At 45.3% G+C, this 20,877-nt stretch overlaps 1 protein-coding gene across 7 annotated transcripts in view; it reads right to left on the reverse strand.

Moving 5' to 3' along the window:
- Positions 1-3,229: 3,229 nt before the first annotated feature.
- Positions 3,230-20,877, reverse strand: part of G9a (histone-lysine N-methyltransferase G9a) — a 101,597-nt gene continuing 83,949 nt past the window's right edge. For all 7 annotated transcript variants that reach the window (XM_089581688.1, XM_089581687.1, XM_089581686.1 and 4 more), the window contains 5 exons: positions 19,311-19,426; positions 18,182-18,268; positions 12,954-13,032; positions 11,388-11,563; positions 3,230-6,335 (listed from right to left, as the gene is read on the reverse strand). In XM_089581688.1, the coding sequence (XP_089437814.1) occupies positions 6,182-6,335; positions 11,388-11,563; positions 12,954-13,032; positions 18,182-18,268; positions 19,311-19,426 (612 nt within the window). In that variant the 3' untranslated portion in view covers positions 3,230-6,181. The remainder of the gene's footprint in view (positions 6,336-11,387; positions 11,564-12,953; positions 13,033-18,181; positions 18,269-19,310; positions 19,427-20,877) is intronic.

Consider the following 20,877-nt stretch of genomic DNA (forward strand, 5'->3'; position numbering starts at 1 on the left):
AAATCACCCGCTGAGCCGCCGCGGTGGCTCAGCGGCTATGGTGCTCGGCTGCTGACCCAAAAGACGCGGGTTCGATCCCGGCCGCGGCGGCTAGAATTTCTTTGGAGGAGAAATTCTAGAGGCCCGTGTACTGTGCGATGTCAGTGCACGTTAAAGAACCCCAGGTGGTCGAAATTTCCGGAGCCCTCCACTACGGCGTCTCTCATAGCCTTAGTCGCTTTGGGACGTTAATCCCCATAAACCAAACCAAACCAAATCACCCGCTGAACTTTTTTTTGAAGCGTCAGCCACGCGTCAAACTTTCTTTACTCAAGCCTAATTTTGCAAAGACCATGCAACACAAACAGGAGCAGTTAAAGGCACAACGCGATTTGGTTCGTGGGCAAGAGCGCGCGTTTGTTGTGGGCGACCGTGTTTTTGTGAAAACTGTGCGCGGTGAGAGTGTTGCCTGGGAAGGTGTGGTGTCCCAGGTTGTCAGTGCTGTGACATAGGTGGTGCAAGTGCGCGATGGATTGCGCTTCACGCACGCCGATCACCTGCGTCCTCTGCACGCCGACCCCAGCTCTACTCCTCCGCCCAAGAATGTGGGTGCTAAGACAACCCGACCGGTGGAAGTGTCCTCATCCCTGCCTGACACGGACTTGTCACTGTCGCCATCGGAGCCCGCCAGTGGCGCAGCTGCGCAGGAGCAGCATGGAGCAGGAGCAGCATGGAGCAGTCCGAGGCTCCCTTGGCCAACGCGCCAACGCTATCTGCACCACCAGGGGAGGAGCCAGCGCTGCGTAGAAGTGCTCGCGTGCGAAGACAACCAGACTGGTATCGACCCCAGAACTTTTGAGTGATGGCTTGTAACTAAATTAAGCGGGAAAGAGTGTGATAACGCAGCAAGTCGGCTGACACGCCCACATGTGTATCTGGCGCGACCATCGCTGAGCATGAACCGTGTGACGTCACCTATCAGTATATATGTACGCCGGACGGCGGGTACGTCTCACGAAACTCTGCCATGTACGCCTGCTTGGAATAAAGCAATCCCATTTCCCTGGCATGTCTTGGTCCTGACGTTATAACACCTATAAACTGGAAAGAAGGCTGCACGGGCCTTTGAGAAAGAAGAGAAGGTAGAGAAAGAACCGCGAGGAGAGGAATTCCCAAACGATCAATGCAGTTCATGCGGCAGAGTATGCGTTAGCACATCGTGGCAGAGACTCGAAATTTCGCGACTCGGCGCTCCGCTTTACCTTGGACAGAGGTGGTGATCGATCACGTGAGGCGCTGCCTAAAGCCTGTTTCACATGCAAGCGAAAATGCTAGCGAATCCTGTCGCCGCGACGGAAAAACCTGTTTTGAGTCGTCGTTGCGACGAGCGGCGAGGTTTCAACAAGTTGGAAATTTTCGCTGCGACGCGCCGCTCAATCGCTCAGTCGCTTGCATGTGAACCGGCCTTAAGGCGCCAGGCTCGGAGTGGAAGGGAGCTTCGAGGGAGCGATCTGCTACAGCCGCTGCCGGGTGCATGCGTTCTGTAAGCGCCACTATCACTAAGATATCACCCAATCTCTTGAGCAAGAAGTCAACCAGTTCCAGGAATGTGTACATGTTGCCGGTTGCGACGCAGTAGCCTTTGTCTAGGAGGGGCTCCACAAACTTCAATACAACTTTCACCATTCTGAAGGTTTCCGTTCCCACTGACGGGGCCTCCAGGTTGGTGCCTTTCCCTGCATACACTACTGAGTTCCAAATATAGCCGCTTGCAGACTCACACAGCAAGAATAACTTGATGCCAAACCATGTTCTCTTTAGGGCCATGTACTGGCTCTCGTCGACACTGATGTCACCCTCAGGCATGCACAATGTGCGGCATTTGTTCACTAGCTCCTGATACACTGGACAGATTTTTCAGATGAGGCTGAGGGTATCCTTCCAAGTTCTCAATGGTTGCGTTGTCAACATTGCAACACGAGTCGGAACCAGTTTCTGGGCATTATCTTGACAAAGGCAGGAGTCTCAATCATCTGTTTCGCAGCCAGTACATCCTTTCATTTGGTGTCTGTACAATGCCCTGCAGCAACAAGAGGCTACGAGAAACAGTTCTTGCGCAAGTGGAAACCATTTTCAGAAGAGAGAATATTTGCTCGGCTTACTTGAATTCAACAGCTGAGAGAGTACCCTTGAATTAAAACAATGAATATCCGACTAGGATATTGTTGAGGTCTATTGCTCTATCAGACGTCATTCGTGGGAGCTGGCCATCGTTTCATTGCTGCTTTCTTCTGCTTCAGACTCGCTGTAGGTAAAAACGTCATCACAGCCCCCTCGTGGTGGCTTAGTGGTTACGGCGCTCGCTGCTTGCCCACAGGACACGGGTTCAATCCCGGCTGCGGCGGCCGAATTTCGATGGAGGCGAAATTGTAGAGGCCCGTGTACTGTGCGATGTTAGTGCACGTTAAAGAACCCCAGTTGGTCGAAATTTCCGGAGCCCTTCACTACGGCGTCCCTCATAGCCTGAGTCGCTGTGGGCGTTAAACCCCAATAAACCAAAAATTTCATCACTATCTTCTTCACTTCAAGAATCAAACAACGCTGGCATCCTCATCACTTGTGCTATTATCTGACAAAGATGATCTCCCGCAACAAAACTCCGCATGGATGATGCCATGTTTGTTTGAAAGCACGCCTTCTGCCATCTAGTGCGCAAACTCTCATTCAATAAAAGTGCAAATGACGGAACATGTGCTGCCATCTATGCTTTAGATAGAAAAGCACCAGTTCATGAGCTGGGCTCATTAAAAGCCACTTGGAACATTGTGGCAGCTCGTCATAAGCAAAAAAGTAGTGATCTCTCATGACGAGCTGAGGTCGTCGTATGCCCTTAAGGAATTAAAAAGGACGGACGGCAAACAGAAAGCAGTGAGGCAAGAAGTGGCGGCACGGCAGTCGCTGCTGCGGGAAAGGCCGCATAATGCATTGGAGGCTTCCTGCAGAGTATTGCTGCAAATTATCTGTTTGCAATCGAGGAATAAAAGGTTTTATGCCGCAGAAAATTAGGGGCGTTATACATGTGCACTGGACGGTACTGCACTGACAGTCCAAATAAACAGGGGTCGAACTGATTAGTTTTCACTACACAGTGCCCCAGTCTTGATAACCTCTTTCAGGATGTCATTTGCCTAACTGTTGGGGTTTAGCAAAAAAAAAAAAAAGATAGTGGAATGAGGGACAATACTCATGCTTCTTCAGTCACAAGAATCTGTAACTTTAATGCTGCATGACTGGGCAATGTACAAAAAATTCAGAGCAATATCAAGTGCATGAAACTATAGTACAGACACTAAAAGCAAACAGATAGACAGGTTGAACTGTAAAATTTTGTCACTGTGTAACCTCACTCCCATGCTAATGCATGCGGACTATACTTTAGCTTTATGAACACCCATACTTCCCCACTTATGGCAACAAAAGTATTACCAGACCACAGTAAAACAGCATTAAGCTTCACAGAAACTCCTCACTGTAACAAAAAAGTGTTGCAATGCAGACATAGATAGTGCCAGTAACCATACTGTACAATCTAGTCATGGAAAGCCAACACATAGCCAAAACATTAAAATTGCAAACTAAGTGATCCAATGAAAAAAATTCACTGGCAAAATATATAGTGCTGCTCAGTGGTGCACACAAGGAGTTAAATTACACCCTTGCATGAATAGCAGTCATTCCAGTAATGTACTGTTAGGCCTTATGTGTGCCCAACAGTCAAATGTAGGAATGGCCTTTGTCAAAGAATTTGAACAGAGAAAGTGCAGATAAAAAGTTAAACAACATACTAAACCACTTAAAACCGCACAAAATACAGAAATAATGCTTACAGACATTTAAAAAAAAACCATCACTCTGGCCTGAAAACTTACTGCTAGCACGCCTTCCTTTCAAACTGATACAACAGTTTTAGAAGGACACTGCAGACAAGTTGAACAAAAACTTGATAAATTTATCCTTAGTGTCCTCTAACGCTTTTCATAACTTCAAATATGCTGAGTGCCTTTCCTCAGCAATGCCCTTACAACAAATAAAACACCTAACTTACATGTCTGGGCAGTCACACATTTTGAAAAGCAAACAGTTATCTTTATAAAAAACAAGCACAACCACATGTGCTCTGATAAACTATAACACTAATATGTAACACAGTACAAGCTCCAGCAATATGAGCACAGAAAAAGATAAAAATAAAAACTAGTTTTGAAATCGCACTACAGTAAAGTACCACCTGAACAAAGTTCAGGAACACTAAGGAAATGTTTCCGTGAATGAAATTAAACTTTAGTGAACATTCTCTTTATGCCATCGGAGCTTGTAAAAGTGGTATTTCACTGTACTGCAACGTCAAACAGAAACATCAATGTCCCTACAGAAAAACAACAGAAGGTTATTCACATCACAAAGTACCTTGCTGCCAGAACCTATGCAATGGCATAAAAAAAAGTTCAACACAAAAGCAAAGACTGGTGGCAGTATATAGCATGTCTTCTGCACACTTGTGGGCCCTGCTAGATATGTTACACTGCACTACACATGCTGGCCAGTTTCAGAACAAAACAGGAATATGCACCAAGAGTTCCACCCAATGATACAGAAAAAAAAAATATTTAAAGGATGGCTGACAAACACAAAAGCATACTTTAAATCCTTTCTTGCATCACTCTGCTAGATATGTTACACTGCACTATACATGCTGGTCAGTTCCAAAACAAAACAAGAATATGCACCAAGAGTTCCACCCAATGATACAGGAAAAAATAATCAAAGGATGGCTGACAAACACAAAAGCATACTTTACATCCTTTCTTGCATCACTCTGCTAGATATGTTACACTGCACTATACATGCTGGTCAGTTCTAAAACAAGACAAGAATATGCACCAAGAGTTCCACCCAATGATACAGGAAAAAAAAAAAAAATTCAAAGGATGGCTGACAAACACAAACACATACTTTACATCCTTTCTTGCATCACTCCCCCCCCTCTGTGGACAGTTGCCCACAGAAGTTTTTGAAAGACAGAAGCTACAAAAAGGCTAATCTTCTCACTGCCTGGAGGCACAGTGTGATAGTGAAGGCTGTGCTCTGCAGTTCGCACATGAAGTGCAGGGCACACTCTTCACACCATGCTGCATGCTTAGACTGCCATGGAATGAGGCTAGTTTGTGGGTTCTGAGCTCCAGAAACTGCTGTGGGCACATATATTTAAAGAGAAAACGTGGCAAATAAACGACCAAATTTCAATGAAAAATCCAACTTCACATACTACAGGTTTTTCTTAATCCTCGACAGTTAAGTCACAGTTATGAAGCAGTGCAGCAAAGCAGATAAATACACACAAAGAGACAGTTTACTGGTACAAGAAGCTTAGCAAAAATGCCATAGCACCACTTCTCTGAGGCTTCGTGTTTTGAGCAGTGTCGCTCAATGCTTCAACGTCCTTGAAAGAATAATAAAACAAACGAAAAAAAAAAGCTATCTCTTGCAGATGAACTTTGACACATTTCAGGGCAATTAAGGTGCGAAAAGCTTGCATTGTTTGCAGAACCAGATATTATGTCACATGCAGTGATGTTTTCTGTCCATTTTTTGAAATGGCTGTTGAGGACACAAGATTAAATTAACAGTGTTGCTGCACAGCAACACTCCTGTGGCTTATGCAAGTTCTACCTATGTTGTGTTGGTGCCAGTTCTTGCTTGTAGCAAGACTGTTTAAAACCATTAGCTACCTCAATTAATTTATTAGGAAAGACAGAGGCCCCATTCAGACATGCGTTTAACAAAGTTCAGTGGTCGCTAAAAGTACAGCAGGCCAAATCTTTAGCTGGCATGCTTGATGGCCGTGTTTTCCGTGCTCCTGCAGCTTACGACGGAGCAAACTTGCGAAAATATAAAATCTCAGCACACACTCACTTGGCCCGTGCTTAATATCAAGCTTTCCACAAGTTTGCTCCGTCGCAAAGCACAGGAGCGCAGAAAAAGCAGCCGTCGTGCAAGCTAACTACAGATTTGGCCGGCTGTACATGTAATGCACTGCCCATGAAGTTGTTTTCCAGAAAAGAGAAGCAATAACTGAGCAACAGCTCTTGTGGGCGGTAGTGAAGTAGGATGGCAGTGAAAGCAGCCCCACAGTAAGCTGCAACTAGTGGGCTGTGGAAGCCTGAGCCTCTTCTCGGCGCTGGTAGTTGAGGACTGTCTCACCAATGCGCTCTTTGGAATACTTGCACTTCGGTGAGCCACACTCACACGTGAACAACTTGTACTTGATCATCCAGAACTTCTCTCCATAGTCAAACCTGCAGCGGTAAAGGCAGAGCAAAAACAAAACTCACTAGAAAAACTTGGCACCAGATCACTTTTTGCAGTACTCATTTTCATCAGGCCAAAACAGACATGTACACCCCAAACTGCCAAGATTTTTTTTTTCTATGTCACACCTGATGCTCTCAATCCCCACTTGAGTGACAGTGACTGGTGTCATAACACTGATATGCAAAGAAAGAAACAAAAATGAGCACCTTTCCAGCAATGTAATTCAATGCTCAGAAGACAGCAATTGGCCACAAGTCCGCAAGACAAATATTGTTCTCCAATGTAGTGTGCAGAGCTCATGAAATAACCAGGGAGGCAATGCATCTCCTTTGCCAAGGACAACTCTTACCGCATACTGCCGATTATAAGTCGACGCCCCAACTCGCAACACCCCTCACTTCGAATATAAGTTGACACTGCCTCACCCTGCGGCCCTAGCTCGCCAATAAGTTTGTCAAAAAACTGAGTGACACAAAGAAACATTTATCTGTCCACGAGACATCTCTTAAGACTCGTTGCCGCTGGTGAGAAGGACATAGTCGCGATCTTCGCCATCTTGTGAGCCACTGCTGCTGCTGGCCGTCGGAAGCAGTGCCGAGATGCCACACGTGGAAAATGCTGCACAGACCACATCAGCTAGCAGTCCGTATCAGGCATCGTTGACCCATTGCACCACTACGCTCAAAGAAGTGCGCATCAGCTGTTCTGTCAGTGTCTTTATGTTTTCCTGTTGTAGCCATTTATTGTAGAACACACTGATGCAGTCTTTGAATGGCTTGTTCATCGCCACGTCCAGTAGCTGAAGAACATGTCAATCCACTAGGAACGATGATCAGGTCACATCCAGCGCCCGCTACTGCTCTTTTCATACATTCGGTGATGTGGTCGCGGAAGGAGTCCAGGATGAGCATGCTGCGGGGCTTTAGGAGTGCACCCACAAGCCTGCACCACACGAGACGAAACCATGCGAGGATAGTTTTGTCATTAAAAAAAAAAAACCCCTTTTCATTAACCCACACAATAGCTTTAGGTGGAAACTTTCCCTTGGTCGACATCATTTTCCCCTTGAACAGAAGAAAGGGTTGTAGCTTGCACCCATCTGCAGTGCTGCACAACATGACCGTGAAACGATTGTGCGTATTGCCCGTGGACAGCAGGCGAACCTGGCACCCCCCTTCCAGGACACCGGTCCTCTTACTGGGCATGTCAAACCAGACCACAGCCTGGTTGATGTTGCCGATTTGACCAAGCGGGCAAATGTTTGGCCCTCGAGTCACTCATGTAGCGCAGAAATACACTCTGTTTCTCTTCGCAGGCTTCGGACAACCTTTGGCATACGGTTGTGAGTTGCCTCAGGCTAAGGCTGTTCCGTTTCATGAAATTTGCACCCATTTCTTAGACATCTTAACTCAGTGCAGGCCTTCGCTTCAATGTCATCATAGCAAACACTCAGGCTCCTACTTTTTTGGTCGTGAACCCAATGTCAAACCATCTCTGCAACAGAAAAGTATCGTCCAGACTTTGGTCCATGAAAGGAATGGCGTGTAGCAATGCATGCAAAGACTTTGCTTCTTTGTTTTCTCCATTCCCTCATACACTTTTCTGACCCACCACACTTCCACCCTGCGGTGACGTTTTCCGACTCAGCGTGGAGGATTGCTTGTTGCTTGAAGGCCGCGCTGTATTGTTGCTGAGGTTACGGTGGCATCTTGGTGTCCGTTGGGTGGAGACACTAACCACACACACCATTGCTAGTGACTGTCACCTTGGCAAAGTAAAATGCAGAAATGGCAAAAAGGCAAATAAAAACACGCGAAAACGCTTTCGCGTGCATGCGACTGGTAACGTGGTTTACTGTATTTACTCGCAAACCCGTTGTGCCAACCGGCGGAGTGGGCTGGGCAATTATTTTTCTTTCTTTATTCTAACACACATATTTACTCGCATAATTTGTGCACCCCTAATTTATTGCCTGGGCTGATAAAAGAAAAACACTTTTCTCGCATACTTTATGCTCCCTGCTACACCAAGCCACCAGAATGCACGCGGGTGTGCGCAAGGCTAGCTTGGGAATATTGGTGCAGCTGCAAAGCCGTGTACTTCCGGTGACCTGCAGCGCTGGAATCTGAAACTATCATACCATTGGCTGTTCTGTTTGCCACTAGTAAGCCGGCCCGCACAAGATGGTGCCGTTTTATTGCCTGTTATTTCTATTGGTCTCCAACAGCTGGCTTTGCATATTTATTGCTTTGAGCTGCACATTCCTGCTCAAATTCTTGCACATTCAAATTCCTGTTTTTTAAGCACATCCGCTTTTTCCCAGTGTCTGACAACTATTACATAATTGGGCATGTACGGGGAGTGACATTATCCGCGGCTCGGTTGAAACTACCTTTGAACCTGCACATAGGTTGACTTCACGAGTCCGCGTATAGGTATACTCTAACTACCGTATTTACTCACATAATAGGCGCACTTGCATAATAGGCGCACCCCCAGTTTGGTCGCAAAAAATCAGATTTTCTTATTTCCGCGCATAATAGGCGCACCCCGAACTTGGCACTGTGATCAATACTGCATTTACACGATTGGAAGCCGACGCCTTGCCTCCCCTCCCCCCAATCTTTATTTTAACAAAGTTTTTGCTGAACTGACTACTAGCCCTCACTAGTGCTGCTGCCGTCGCAGCTGCTGCGGACCCACAGCACGTACAACGACATCGCGTGGAACAGCCGCACACAGTTTTCAGGGATGCTCACTTTAAACGTCTGTTTGGAAAGCTTCACCTCCAGCCGGAAATGTTCCCAACTTAGGCCCACGAAAACCTCGCCGCTTGAAGTCGCGTACGAAAATTTAGGCATGCCGCAGTCGCAACTGCCACACTTCTTGCCACGTCAAACTTTCGACCTGCCACACGCTTGCTGTGTTCGAGAGCAAACTCCCAGCCGTGTAGCTATTAAGGTGCTTGCCCGTCGTGCTAAAACAGCAATGCTCGGCGGCAAAGCCACAACTACGATAAACTAACACGCTACCATAGATCCCGGCACTTTGGCAGCCACAAAAAACCGGAGCTGTTGATGCTGATGGCAATATGGAAAAAACAACAAGAGGGTTTCATGCTTTGCTGCAATCTTCTTAAGCCGGTGCGATACCTTGTGTATGTATGATACTACAACAGGCCGCACCCTTTTTTTTTCCTTTGTTGTCCCATTTTCTGGCCTGGTTATCTCTCTGATCATCTTCTCTGCAATTGAGCCAATCAGATTTTTAGGAAATCCGCTTGCGATCAGCCTGTCAACTTGCAGTTGTAAACTTTTTCCCATTTCGTGAGCACACGATTCCTTAACACATTGCCGGATGGATGAGTATGCTACACTTCTTTTTACAAGCTTGGATCGGCATGTGTCATATCTAATTATTGGTTGGTTGGTTGGTTGGTTATTGGGCTTTAACATCCCAAAGCAACTCAGGCTATGAGGGACGCCGTAGTGAAAGGCTCCGGAAATTTCGACCGCCTGGGGTTCTTTAACGTGCACTGACATCGCACAGCACATGAGCCTCTAGAATTTCGCCTCCATCAAAATTCGGCCGCCGCGGCCGGGATCGAACCCGCGTCTTTCGGGTCAGCAGCCGAGTGCCGTAACCACTAAGCCATCGCGGCGGGGCATATCTAATTATTGGCTTTTCACCTTTGCTTTTGTACATCCAGCACATATGGTCAGCGTACATGGGTAGTTCATTGTCAAGGAATCTGATACTGAAGTTTTCCGGCATTTCATGCGTAAAGTCCAGCCCTGCGAACGCTGTTCTAAAATGCTGTACACAAGTTCAATGTCAATCGACCTGACCTTACGGTAGGGGGAACAAAGTAGACAGTCGTCAACATACCGCAAATACGCCAAAAACCCAAGAGCCTCCAGCACATTTCTCAGCGAGCGGCCATCTTTTGCCATGTACAGGTTGAAAATCAAAGGCTCAGTGCATGAGCCTATGCAAATCCTGTCGCGTTGAGTGTACATGATGCCTTCGTGCTCGACAAACAAAGAAGCCATGTACAAACACAGTAATTCCAGAAAACCACATGCACTGGTTCCACGCTGTTTCTCGAATTTTTCAGCCCCAAATTCATCAATGCTCTCCTCCACAGCTATGAGTGTGGCATTCCGTGGAATGTTATGAAACATGTCATTGACATCGATGGATAGGCATTGTACAGATTCATTTTGCTTGAAAAATGCAATAATTTCCTCTGAGCCAGGCACCATGAATGGGTCATTGATGGGGAGAATGGATAGGTGTGCCTGAAGATAGGCTATATGTCCTTGCCATGTGTCCTGGTCCTCAGCAATCATTCGAAACGGCAACCCTTCCTTGCGGGTCTTCACGGCAAAAAATGGTCTCAGAGAAAGCTCACTGCTTCCTTTCACCTCAATCCCCAGCTTCTCTAGACCCATGAGTCCACAACTCTTTGCTACCCCTAAGCGTACCTGGTGAAGGTGCTCCTCACAGAAGTCCTTCACCTCAAAGTTCTTGTTGATGGCTTCCAGTGCTTTCCGGTCGTAGTCGTCCTTGTTCATGACAACAAATCTTGCCGTCTTGTCTGACAGCAACAAGCTAAGGTTCATCTGCTTCAGGAAAGACACTGTTTCTTTGCTTAGCGCACCCTCTATTCTTTGGTCTTGAGCATTTCGAGATGCACTGCAGTCCTTCAGACACACGAGATTCCTTCTGGCTGGCGGGAGCAGGGTCCACAACTGCATGCACCATGCTGACCAGCTGCAGAGGCTTCATGTGCGGCTGCGGCGCAAACTTGGGGCCTTTATCCAGAGTCAAGGTCACTTTGACTGGCAGCTGGCAGTATGAGAGGTTGATGTGTCCAAACGCACAGTAGGTACACCCTAGCACAGCAACAACATCCCCCCCCCCCCAAAAAAAAAATTCTTGTTCAATCCTATTCAGCACCCTGATTTCAATATATCCTTTGTACACCATAAAAGGCTGAATGCTGCAGGAAATGCTACTCTGTATTTGCTCACCCTAGTTCCTCATTGCGGGCAATAGCGCGTGAGCTGAAGAAGGCCATCCGAGGAAAGCGCAGGTCCTGGTGGTCCACAAAAACCCGTATAGGGACAAGGTTTGGCTCACACAGGTGGTTTATAAACCGGCTCACATTGCCATAGTTCCGGGCGTCCAGGCAGTAGGTCTCCCCATCCTGCACGGCATACCAATGTCACTGCAGTTACACTCCCAAGCTTACAATCAGCGACAACAAGGTTTCAACAATTAGGTTTCCAATCAAAAATTTTGGCTTTGTAATGATATAATGGCGCAAAGCTAGCTTTGATGTCTACACAAGGTGGGGTCAGGGACACAGTTTCCAAGCATTAGGCCAGGGGAAAGCTTGTACCCACTGCATCATCATGGGAGCCCATTGTGCCATAATGGCGGTGTGGGCTGGGCACTATAATTTTTTATTCCTTTTATGGCCCACACTACTTTATGTACCATCGTGGGTACTCGGCAGCACTGGGGATCAAACCTTACACCTTCCACATACGAGGCAGATGCTCAAATGACTAGACAACCGCTGCAAAAAATTTTTCACAAATGTTCACAAATTATTGCTTATTCAAATAGCAACAAGTGAGAAGGCCCTATTGTTTTCGAATATGCACAGTTTCACTAACACAAGCAGCAGTTCACCACTTGTTCTTTATGCCTCAAACACTGCTACAGGGCACAAGCTCCAGCCCTGAAAATGCTGGTACTGCCATTAATCTTTCCTTTTACCATGGCTGCAATCAACTGGCTGTGTGCAAGCAACACCAGGCCAAGTTTCCATGTTTCCTGTGGCAATTGTGACATCATTTTGTCCTTCCCTTAGTGGAAAAAATCAAAGTGCACCTCTGTTGGTCTATGAACAGGGTTAATATATATTTCTTTTATTGTGTGCTACACAACCACTGAATTTATGCAATAAAAAAGTTGGACATAGAGCATAACCCCATTGATATGTTCTTCATGGGGGCACAAGAACAAAACAAGTCACAGAAAAACTTCAAAGTTGTAACTTCAAAGCTCGAAACTTTAAAGTCATAGAAAGCTTCAAAGCTGTGACCTACTGTGCTGCTAGCTTCTTTCACAGGAAGTAGCAAAACACAATGTCATCACAGCTGCTGGCGTTCGTGCAGCCATTGCGCATGACACCAGCACGATCAGTCTGCCACATCATTTGGACTTGCACTGTCTTTACTTCCACTATGCCGACATACCTTAGTAAGGCTTCTACCAAGAAAAAAAAAAAAATAACAGCCCCAGTCACAGCTGATCCCAGGCTCGGTTCAATAGGCACACAAGCAAGTGCAACTGGTAGAGGTGCAGAAGCAAGGAACTCCAGTACTGACATCACCCAATTGGATTTCAGACTCATCTCCTCTGCTGCACTTTGCATGAGACAGGCGAAGGATTATAATAGGTCCCCAAGTTTGGACGCCGCATGAGGCTTTTTGATTGTGCGCTGCTAGATTACTGACGAAAGTATATAAGTGGCCAAACAGGTGCAATATAAAGTAGAAAATAAAACGACGAAACAAAACGCTTACTCTGTTCTCCAGGTCGAACAGGTAGGCATCATCCTCTCGTTTGTCTGCTTCTGAATCTGACAGCACCTCACCTACATACCTGCAACAAAGAGCAACCAAATCTTTCCTCAGGGTCTGGTCGCAACCAAAATCTTCCAACGTTGTGATTTATCACCACACACCACAAACATGACACAGACGGCAGTTCTACTGAATACAGTTAATCCTCTAGGTTCCAAAGTGTTAATCCAAAAGCTGGAAACCGGGAATATAGTAATAGTTTTTTTACATGTAGCTATACATTACAGGTTTGCAGTCAGATGGTCCTTTTCACATTAGACAGGAATTGTATTTGCTGTATTGTATTGTACTGTATTGTATTGTACTTGCTTCCTCACCTCCCAAATTCCCCTCCCTACGCAGAGTAGCATGCTAGCGATTTTTAAACGCCGGCTAAATTCTCTGTATTTCATTAAAGAGCCTCTCTATATCTCTCTCCCTATGCATTTGACAATGCCCAACTGAGGAGCAAAGGGGTGGGACCTAATGAGATTTTTGAAGTTGAGCTATAAACTGATCCAGTTTATTTCAGGCCACAAAGGCAATTGACACAACACCTTCAAGAGTGGCAATCAAAACAATATACATGTAAAAGTGTCCACAAAAGTTTTCGGAACACATAAAAAAGCTGATTTTTGACGCTGCCCAGAGGGGCGGCCAGCCACTGATGGGTGCATTGTGCAGGTCGAGCAAAGTGCAAAGCACCCTTCACTTCATGGCCTTACGCTTAAACTGCACAGCAATTAAGCTTTTTGGAAATTTCTGTGTTCTGAAAACTTTTGTGGGCACTGTACAGCAGCAGCCAGAATAATACAGAGCATGTTTAGGCATTACAACTCTCTCTCTGGTTGTGTACAGGATTATAGGCAAGTTTGCTATATCTTACACAAGTGGCACTTACTACATAAGTATCAAACACTTCTTAATTTTCTCCATGTAATGCATGAGGAGAGTTTGATCGCTGAAGTGTGCTCTGAATTTAATCTGGCCATATCCGTACAGAAAGGAACCAATGAAGAATATACCTTATATATGGAGGCCTCCCATATCAAACATGTTAAAACCTTGAAAAAATCCTAAACAAAATGCAACAGAACTTGATTTCAAACAACAGTTGTAGCAACTGCTAGAGCGTTGTGATCCTGAAGAACATACCAATGGTAGTTCAGGCAATAAAGCAGTACAGCTGCTAGAAAAAGCATGAAAAGCATGGAGAGACAAAAAATAATACTACAGTTGAACCTCGTTATAATGAAGTTGAAAGGGCCCGGCAATTACTTCATTATAGCTTGTGTTGATGACCAAGCTTCCAAAGGGAATCATCATTCCTTCGTTATATCCATTATTTCGTTATACACCATTCCATTACAACAAGGTTTGACTGTACTATACAGTGAGAACTGCAGTACCACATTGCATGCTTCACACACACTCATTACTCACTGCACTGGTCCTGAAATGCAATATAATGTAGACTTGCAACAACTCTAAGAAGAACAATTAGTACTTTTGGTTAATTCAGAATCATTTCAAAATTTCATCTGGTCCCCTGTGTTTTCATTGCAATTTAAAGTCAATTCATTCGGACTGCGATTTTGCTCAACTCAAAATTTTACAGCAATAACCATTATTGGTGAGGAAACCCACTGGACATGTGTGTGTTTGCATGACAACATCCGGGAGTTGGGAAGTGAGGAGAGGTGCAGTAACTGCCTGACACACAAAGCACGCCGCAAGGAAGGGAGGGGAAGGGAGAGAGGAAGAAGCACCACAGAGTACAACACTGGATTAATTTTGACAATGGGGGTGGCACTGGCATCACACAGCACACTGGCACCCTTTGTACTCTGCATACTTTGAAGCATGGACTCGAAGCGTGGACACTGCAGCCAGGATTTCATTCTGCATTATTGAATGTTGCAGAAGATGATGCCCTGACAGTAGCAAGAAGGCGGGTAGAAACCCAGGATTTCATTTGTGGTCATTCTCATTTTAAGGGGAGACGAGGGTCTTAAAACTAACTTTTCTATTTATGGCTAGAATCTCGTGAAATTTTGCACACAGATGAGTTTTTCTCTTCAGATTTCAAAAATGCAATCATAATTAAGCTGGTGGTCTTAAATTTTACAAAGTCTAGAATGTAATTAGGTAATTTCTTAGGCAGCTTTAATGAACTTTCTCACTGCATTTTGTTGCTTTTATTTACATGAATTGATAGCCAGAGAGTTCCCATACCCGGTGACATTCTTCGTTTTTTTCTAAAGGGATGTCATCATAATATACTATGTCGAGTAAAAGGTTACAGTATTTGACACTGCAACTCGTTAAGCTAACTGTAAAGTGCTATTTATACGTGGCCTAAACAAAAAAAGTAAGAATGTCATTGGGTATGGGAATTCTCTGCCTATCAATTCATGTAATAAAAAGCAATAAAATGCAATGAGAAAGTCCATTAAAGCCGTGTAAGAAATTACCAAATTACACTCTAGAATTCAAGATAACTTTTGATCTAAGACCACCAGCTCAGTTATGATTACATTTTTGGAATCAGAAGAGAAAAACACATCTGTGTGCAAAATTTCATGAGATTCGAGCCATAAATAAAAAGGTCAGTTTTAAGACCCTCGTCCCCCCTTAATTAGTTTGATTTGTGCTAAGGGTGTTCTTTTTATGCGTATCGTTATTGCGGTATGAGAAAGCTTGTAGTCTTCCTGTCAATTTTTGCTGTGTTGCGCCTTTCATACTGTGTTTTTATTCTGTCCAAACTGTGGCTGTATGAATGCATGGTGCCTAGAGCCGAGTCAGGTGACCTCGTATGTCACCTTTAGCCTTATTCACCTATAGAATTGTATCCGTCTAAATTTAAATAAATTAAATTCAATTTAAATCATGCTGCATCCTCATGTGCAGCAGCCACAGCTACAGAAGACGCTGCCATGACGACAGTGAGATATGACTGCACATGTATAGCGCTGACCCAAAACCAACCAGGAAAAACCTGTGTTGCAGTTGGGTAAGAACTTTTGTAGCATCGACTGTCTAATACCTGTGCTACACGGCAACGTTCGAATGACATCCGAGTCGAATGACATTCGAGAATTGGAATGACATTCGGACTCGACGGACTCCTGCGGTGCTACACGACACTTTCCAAACGCATTCGAAAGCCTCAGCTCGTTTTCAGTGTAGAACGACGACGACGGCGGCGGCCACACTAGTCCGACAACGACACTATATATCACGCTCAACAGCAGCATGTGATTATAGTGAAATATCTAGTTTACTATAATATCATTGTAATGGGACAGATTTGTCAGGCCAACGACACCGACGAATCCGATCGGCGGACGGTCAGCCTTGTCGGCGGCTGAGCGAAAGCACGATGATGAGGCGGCCGTGTGAATATGTTCGCGCTTCTAAATGAGCGATACGAACGGCTACATTTCACATGCGCACACTTGAACAGTCACCAGCGATAAGCGCTTGCCAAATTAATTTCAGTCGACGACGGCTCCCTTCCCTTCCGCGACGACTAGGCCTAGCGAGTCCGCCGGGTTGGATCTGTGATTGCGGTGGTTGTGAAGAGCGAATCACAAGCTTTGGAGAATGCAAATGGTCACCAGGTGTAGTTTTGGCAACAGCGACCTGAAATCAACTATTGCTTACACCGCAGGGCACGTATACGAAGAACGGCAAACGCCGATGTGACCCAGACTGCCGAGTCGGGCTTTACGGCCAGCAGCAGTCGTCGCTAGCTTGTGGATAACAAGTTAGGCCGTTCCAGTTAAAGCGAATGGTCGCCAAACATACTTCTGCATGAAGTAGTTTGAAATAAAGTACTGGTCACGTCGGAGGAAGCCGGGACAAGAAGCGAGAAGCGCCGGTCGTGCTCGATGTCAACAACCCGGCTGTCGTGTTTCTCAAGCGTGCGATCGCATCATCGCTTCCGACACATTGTCGCACTGCGTAAACAAGCACGCGTACAACTGGTAAAAAAGAAAACAGGTTGTTTAATAGAACTAAAACACAGATTACGTTTTATGTCATGAAAAGAGCTCTAGCTGTTCGTACGCAGCAATGTAAACAACAGTATGAGTACAGTCGTCCTCATCGGCGCACTCCTGTGAAAATTTCATGCTGACGCGGTTAATGTTCGTTGGTGTAATATTATCTTCAAGCATTCCCTCAGATAGAGCACGAGCTATTTCCTAAACAAACAGCAGAAAAAAGCGAGCAGCTGGTATCGAAATGAACAGCCACAGAGCCGAAAGCAGTCGCTCGGCTGTGGGCGGGGCGAAGCGACGGCAGCGGCGACGGCTATTGGTCGGTTCGGGCTCGAAGGCATTCCAAAATCTGGAATGTCTCCGCGTAGCTCCGTCGACTCGAATGTCATCCCAACCGAATGCCGTTCAAAAACGTCGTGTAGCAGCGCACGTTTGGCAGTCGAGTCGAATGACATTCGGTTGGAAGGCATTCGAAACGCCCGTGTAGCAGGGGTATAAATTTATCGAAACACCTCAGTTATCATAAGTCCTATGTATGTCATGCTGTCAGTAAGCTTTGAATACAACTGAAGGGCTGCTTCTGGCAGTGTGACTACATTAGTTTGTGTGGAGCAAAGAATGCAGTGCCTGGGTGTCACCGCCTTTCCTTCGCAGGACATGGAAAGGAACCAGGAATGTTTTTTGTCTTACTCCGACGTTGTCGGTGCATGAATGAGTGGTAGCCAAGCTCAGATTCAGTAGGTCAGTGGCACCTTGCCAGCTGGTGAGAATTAACCCATGTACAGACCATGCAGCTTGACACAGCACAGAGCTTAGCAGCATGTGGCAGGTCAAACCCAGCGCCAACACTTCTTTCTTGCTAAACATCCAAGCTTGGAAACATAAAACTGCGTGTTGAGTAAGCCTGCTTCAGCACAGTGATCTCCCTGTCACGAGATGCTGCCCTTTTAAGCTGACCGGACAAAGAGTCCCTAAAACCACATGAAAGAGTATTCTAGGCTGAGTTCACTATTTTATCTTGCAGAAAGCATCTAAATGTATGAAAACGCCAATTCATGCACATATCTTGAGTTCAAAGTTTTGCACTGATACTCGTTACAAAATAATGAATCAGAAAAGCACCACAGAATAGTCTTTAGATAAACAAGCTACATTCCTAAGAACTTCCCTTAAGCAAAGACTTACTCGCATACAAATGCGCCCCGGGGTATGTCCTGCAAGGTCCGCACGCCCCAGCCCTTGCCCTCTGTCCGAAACAGCTGAAGATGGCATCTGCAGGAAGAAGCAGAGGAATAGTTACCGTGAGAAAGGGAGAGAGGAAGAAAAGATAAAAAAAAAGTTAACACCAGCGTTTCCCAGTGGAATCCCATGAGAACGTATTGTCATGCCACTGCTATGACTTCATCAATCATGCCATCGCTCCATAATTTTCCATGTACGGCACCATAAATTCTCTTTTTGCAATTTTCATCTTGCTCCAAAGCCATTTCGATCATAGTCTTCATGTAACAAATATTTGAACACACTGGCCATGCTTACATATCCTTTTTGTGAGCACTTCTCAACCTTTGCTCACTTTTGACCATCAGTCAACCTTTGGTTGAGTGCTCACTTTTTGTGAGCACTCAACCACATTAATGTGGTCCTTTTAAAATAGTCTTGAGTCTGCAATATAACGATTTTAGGTAAGATTACAAATTCTGTAATTAAGGATAAAAGACTCCTATCTCACTTTTACAGAGTCCTGGAAAAACTCAATAGAAATTACATTTGAGAGCATTTGATGCTAAATATGCAAGGTAAGATCTTTGCAAGATAATCAACAAGTAAAATGATGTGTACTCTGTCACTCCTTTTCAAGCGAAGCTGTTTTCCTCTCTTACGCACTAGCTATACATCAAATGCAATTACTGCCCAATATGTAACAGCTAAACAGAACAAAATAAGCTTGTTTTCTTTCCAGTCTGTGCTTTTACGATTACAAAGCAAAACTTATGGTACTGGATACTAGATTCAGCATTCAATTTCCACCGTAATTATTAAAAATTACAAAATTTGAATGAGAGCAGAAACTTCACTGCATGCACAACCCACACGTGCCAAAATACCGATGATAACTTATTTGAAAATTAAACCAGCAAAAGAGAATTAGATAAGATAATAGATAGTAAAACCAGTTTGTTCACATGAACCTCGTTAAGCTGCTTCGAAAATCCAGGGTCCCTCAATAACACAAGTAGGTGCCCATTAAAAGAAGTAAACACAACAAATAGCAACAGAAAAAACGCAGAAAGAACAATGGCGGAGAACTTACGTCATTCCCTTCTGGACAACTCGGTTGCGACAGTCACTCCAGCAAAGACATGCACGGCTGCACTCAAACAGCATTGGTGGATCCAGCAGGTTGAATTCCGGAACGAGGCACCCATCCTATGATTACCAACAAAATCAGAGGTGTCTACAACATGAGCCTTCCACACACAAACATTGCTTTACTTTAACCTTCTTTTACTCTCAACGATTCATCCAGCTTTTCCTACTTTGGTGCTTCCGAACTCATCTCCAGTATTCATCGTTCTAATTTAACAGAATTAAAAGCAACAGTTGTGCTGCAGCTCTAAAGTGACTGTGTGCTAAGAGCAATCACCACTTCCCATAGCATGCTCGCTTTAACACCCATCCATACTTCTTGAATATCAGAAAAAGTGCTTCAAAACCTGAGTGCCTGCATACTACTTAGAGCCATTCCTATCAGTGTATAGCCTCACTCCTCACAGCTCTGTTAACTGGTGGAACAGCCACGCTTATACCAGTTTACAACAGTCTACAGATTAGAATGCAGCACCACTCCAACCTTTCATTAAACCCACAGCTTCCCAACTAATACCTGTGCTACACGGGTACTTTCGAATGACATCTGAGTCGAATGGCATTCGAGACTTGGAATGGCATTCGAATTCGACGGACTCCCGCGGTGCTACACGGCACTTTCCAAACGCATTCGAAATTCTCGGCTCGTTTTCAGTGTACAACGACGACGACGGTCACACTAGTCCGACAACGGCACTATCACGGTGAACAGCATCATGTGATTATAGTGAACTATCCAGTTCACTTTAATATTGTAGTGGGACAAGTTTTTTGGCTAAACGACACCGACGAATCCGATCGGCGGACGGTCAGCCTTCATATGCCCTCGGGAGTTCGGCGGCTGAGCGAAAACACGCTGATGAGGGGACAGTGCGAATACATGCGCGCTTATACATTATCCGTATTGGAAATAAGCGAAACCAACGGCTATATTTCACATGTGCACACTTGGACACTCGATAGCGATAACCACTTGCCAAATTAATTTCAGTCGACGACGACTCCGTTCCCTTCAGCGACGACTAGGCCTAGCGAATCCGCAGGGTTGGATCGGTGATTGCGGTGGTTGTGAAGAATGAATTCACAAGTTTTAGCGAATGCAAATGGTCAACGAGTGTAGTTTTGACAACAGGGACATGAAATCAACTATTGCTTACATCGCAGGACGCGCATACGATGAACGGGAAGCGGCGGTGTGACACGAGCTGCCGAGCAGTGCTTTACGGCCAGCAGCAGTCGTCGCCGTCGCTAGCTTGTAACTAACAAGTTAGGCCATTTCAGTTAACGCGAACGGTCACCAAACATACTTCTGGATAAAGTAGCTTAAAATAAAGTACTGGGCATGTTGGAGGAAGCCGGGAAAATTAGCGAGAAGCGCCGATCATCCGATGTCAACAACCCGGCTGTCAAGTGTTTCTCAGGCGAGCGATCGTGTCGGCGCTTCCCACAGATTGTCGCACTGCGTAAACAAGCACGCGTACAACCGGTACAGAAGAGAAGAGATTATTTAA

Source organism: Amblyomma mixtum, chromosome 3 (assembly GCF_055824585.1).
Source record: "Amblyomma mixtum isolate Tamu chromosome 3, ASM5582458v1, whole genome shotgun sequence".
Classification (NCBI taxonomy): Eukaryota; Metazoa; Arthropoda; class Arachnida; order Ixodida; family Ixodidae; genus Amblyomma; species Amblyomma mixtum.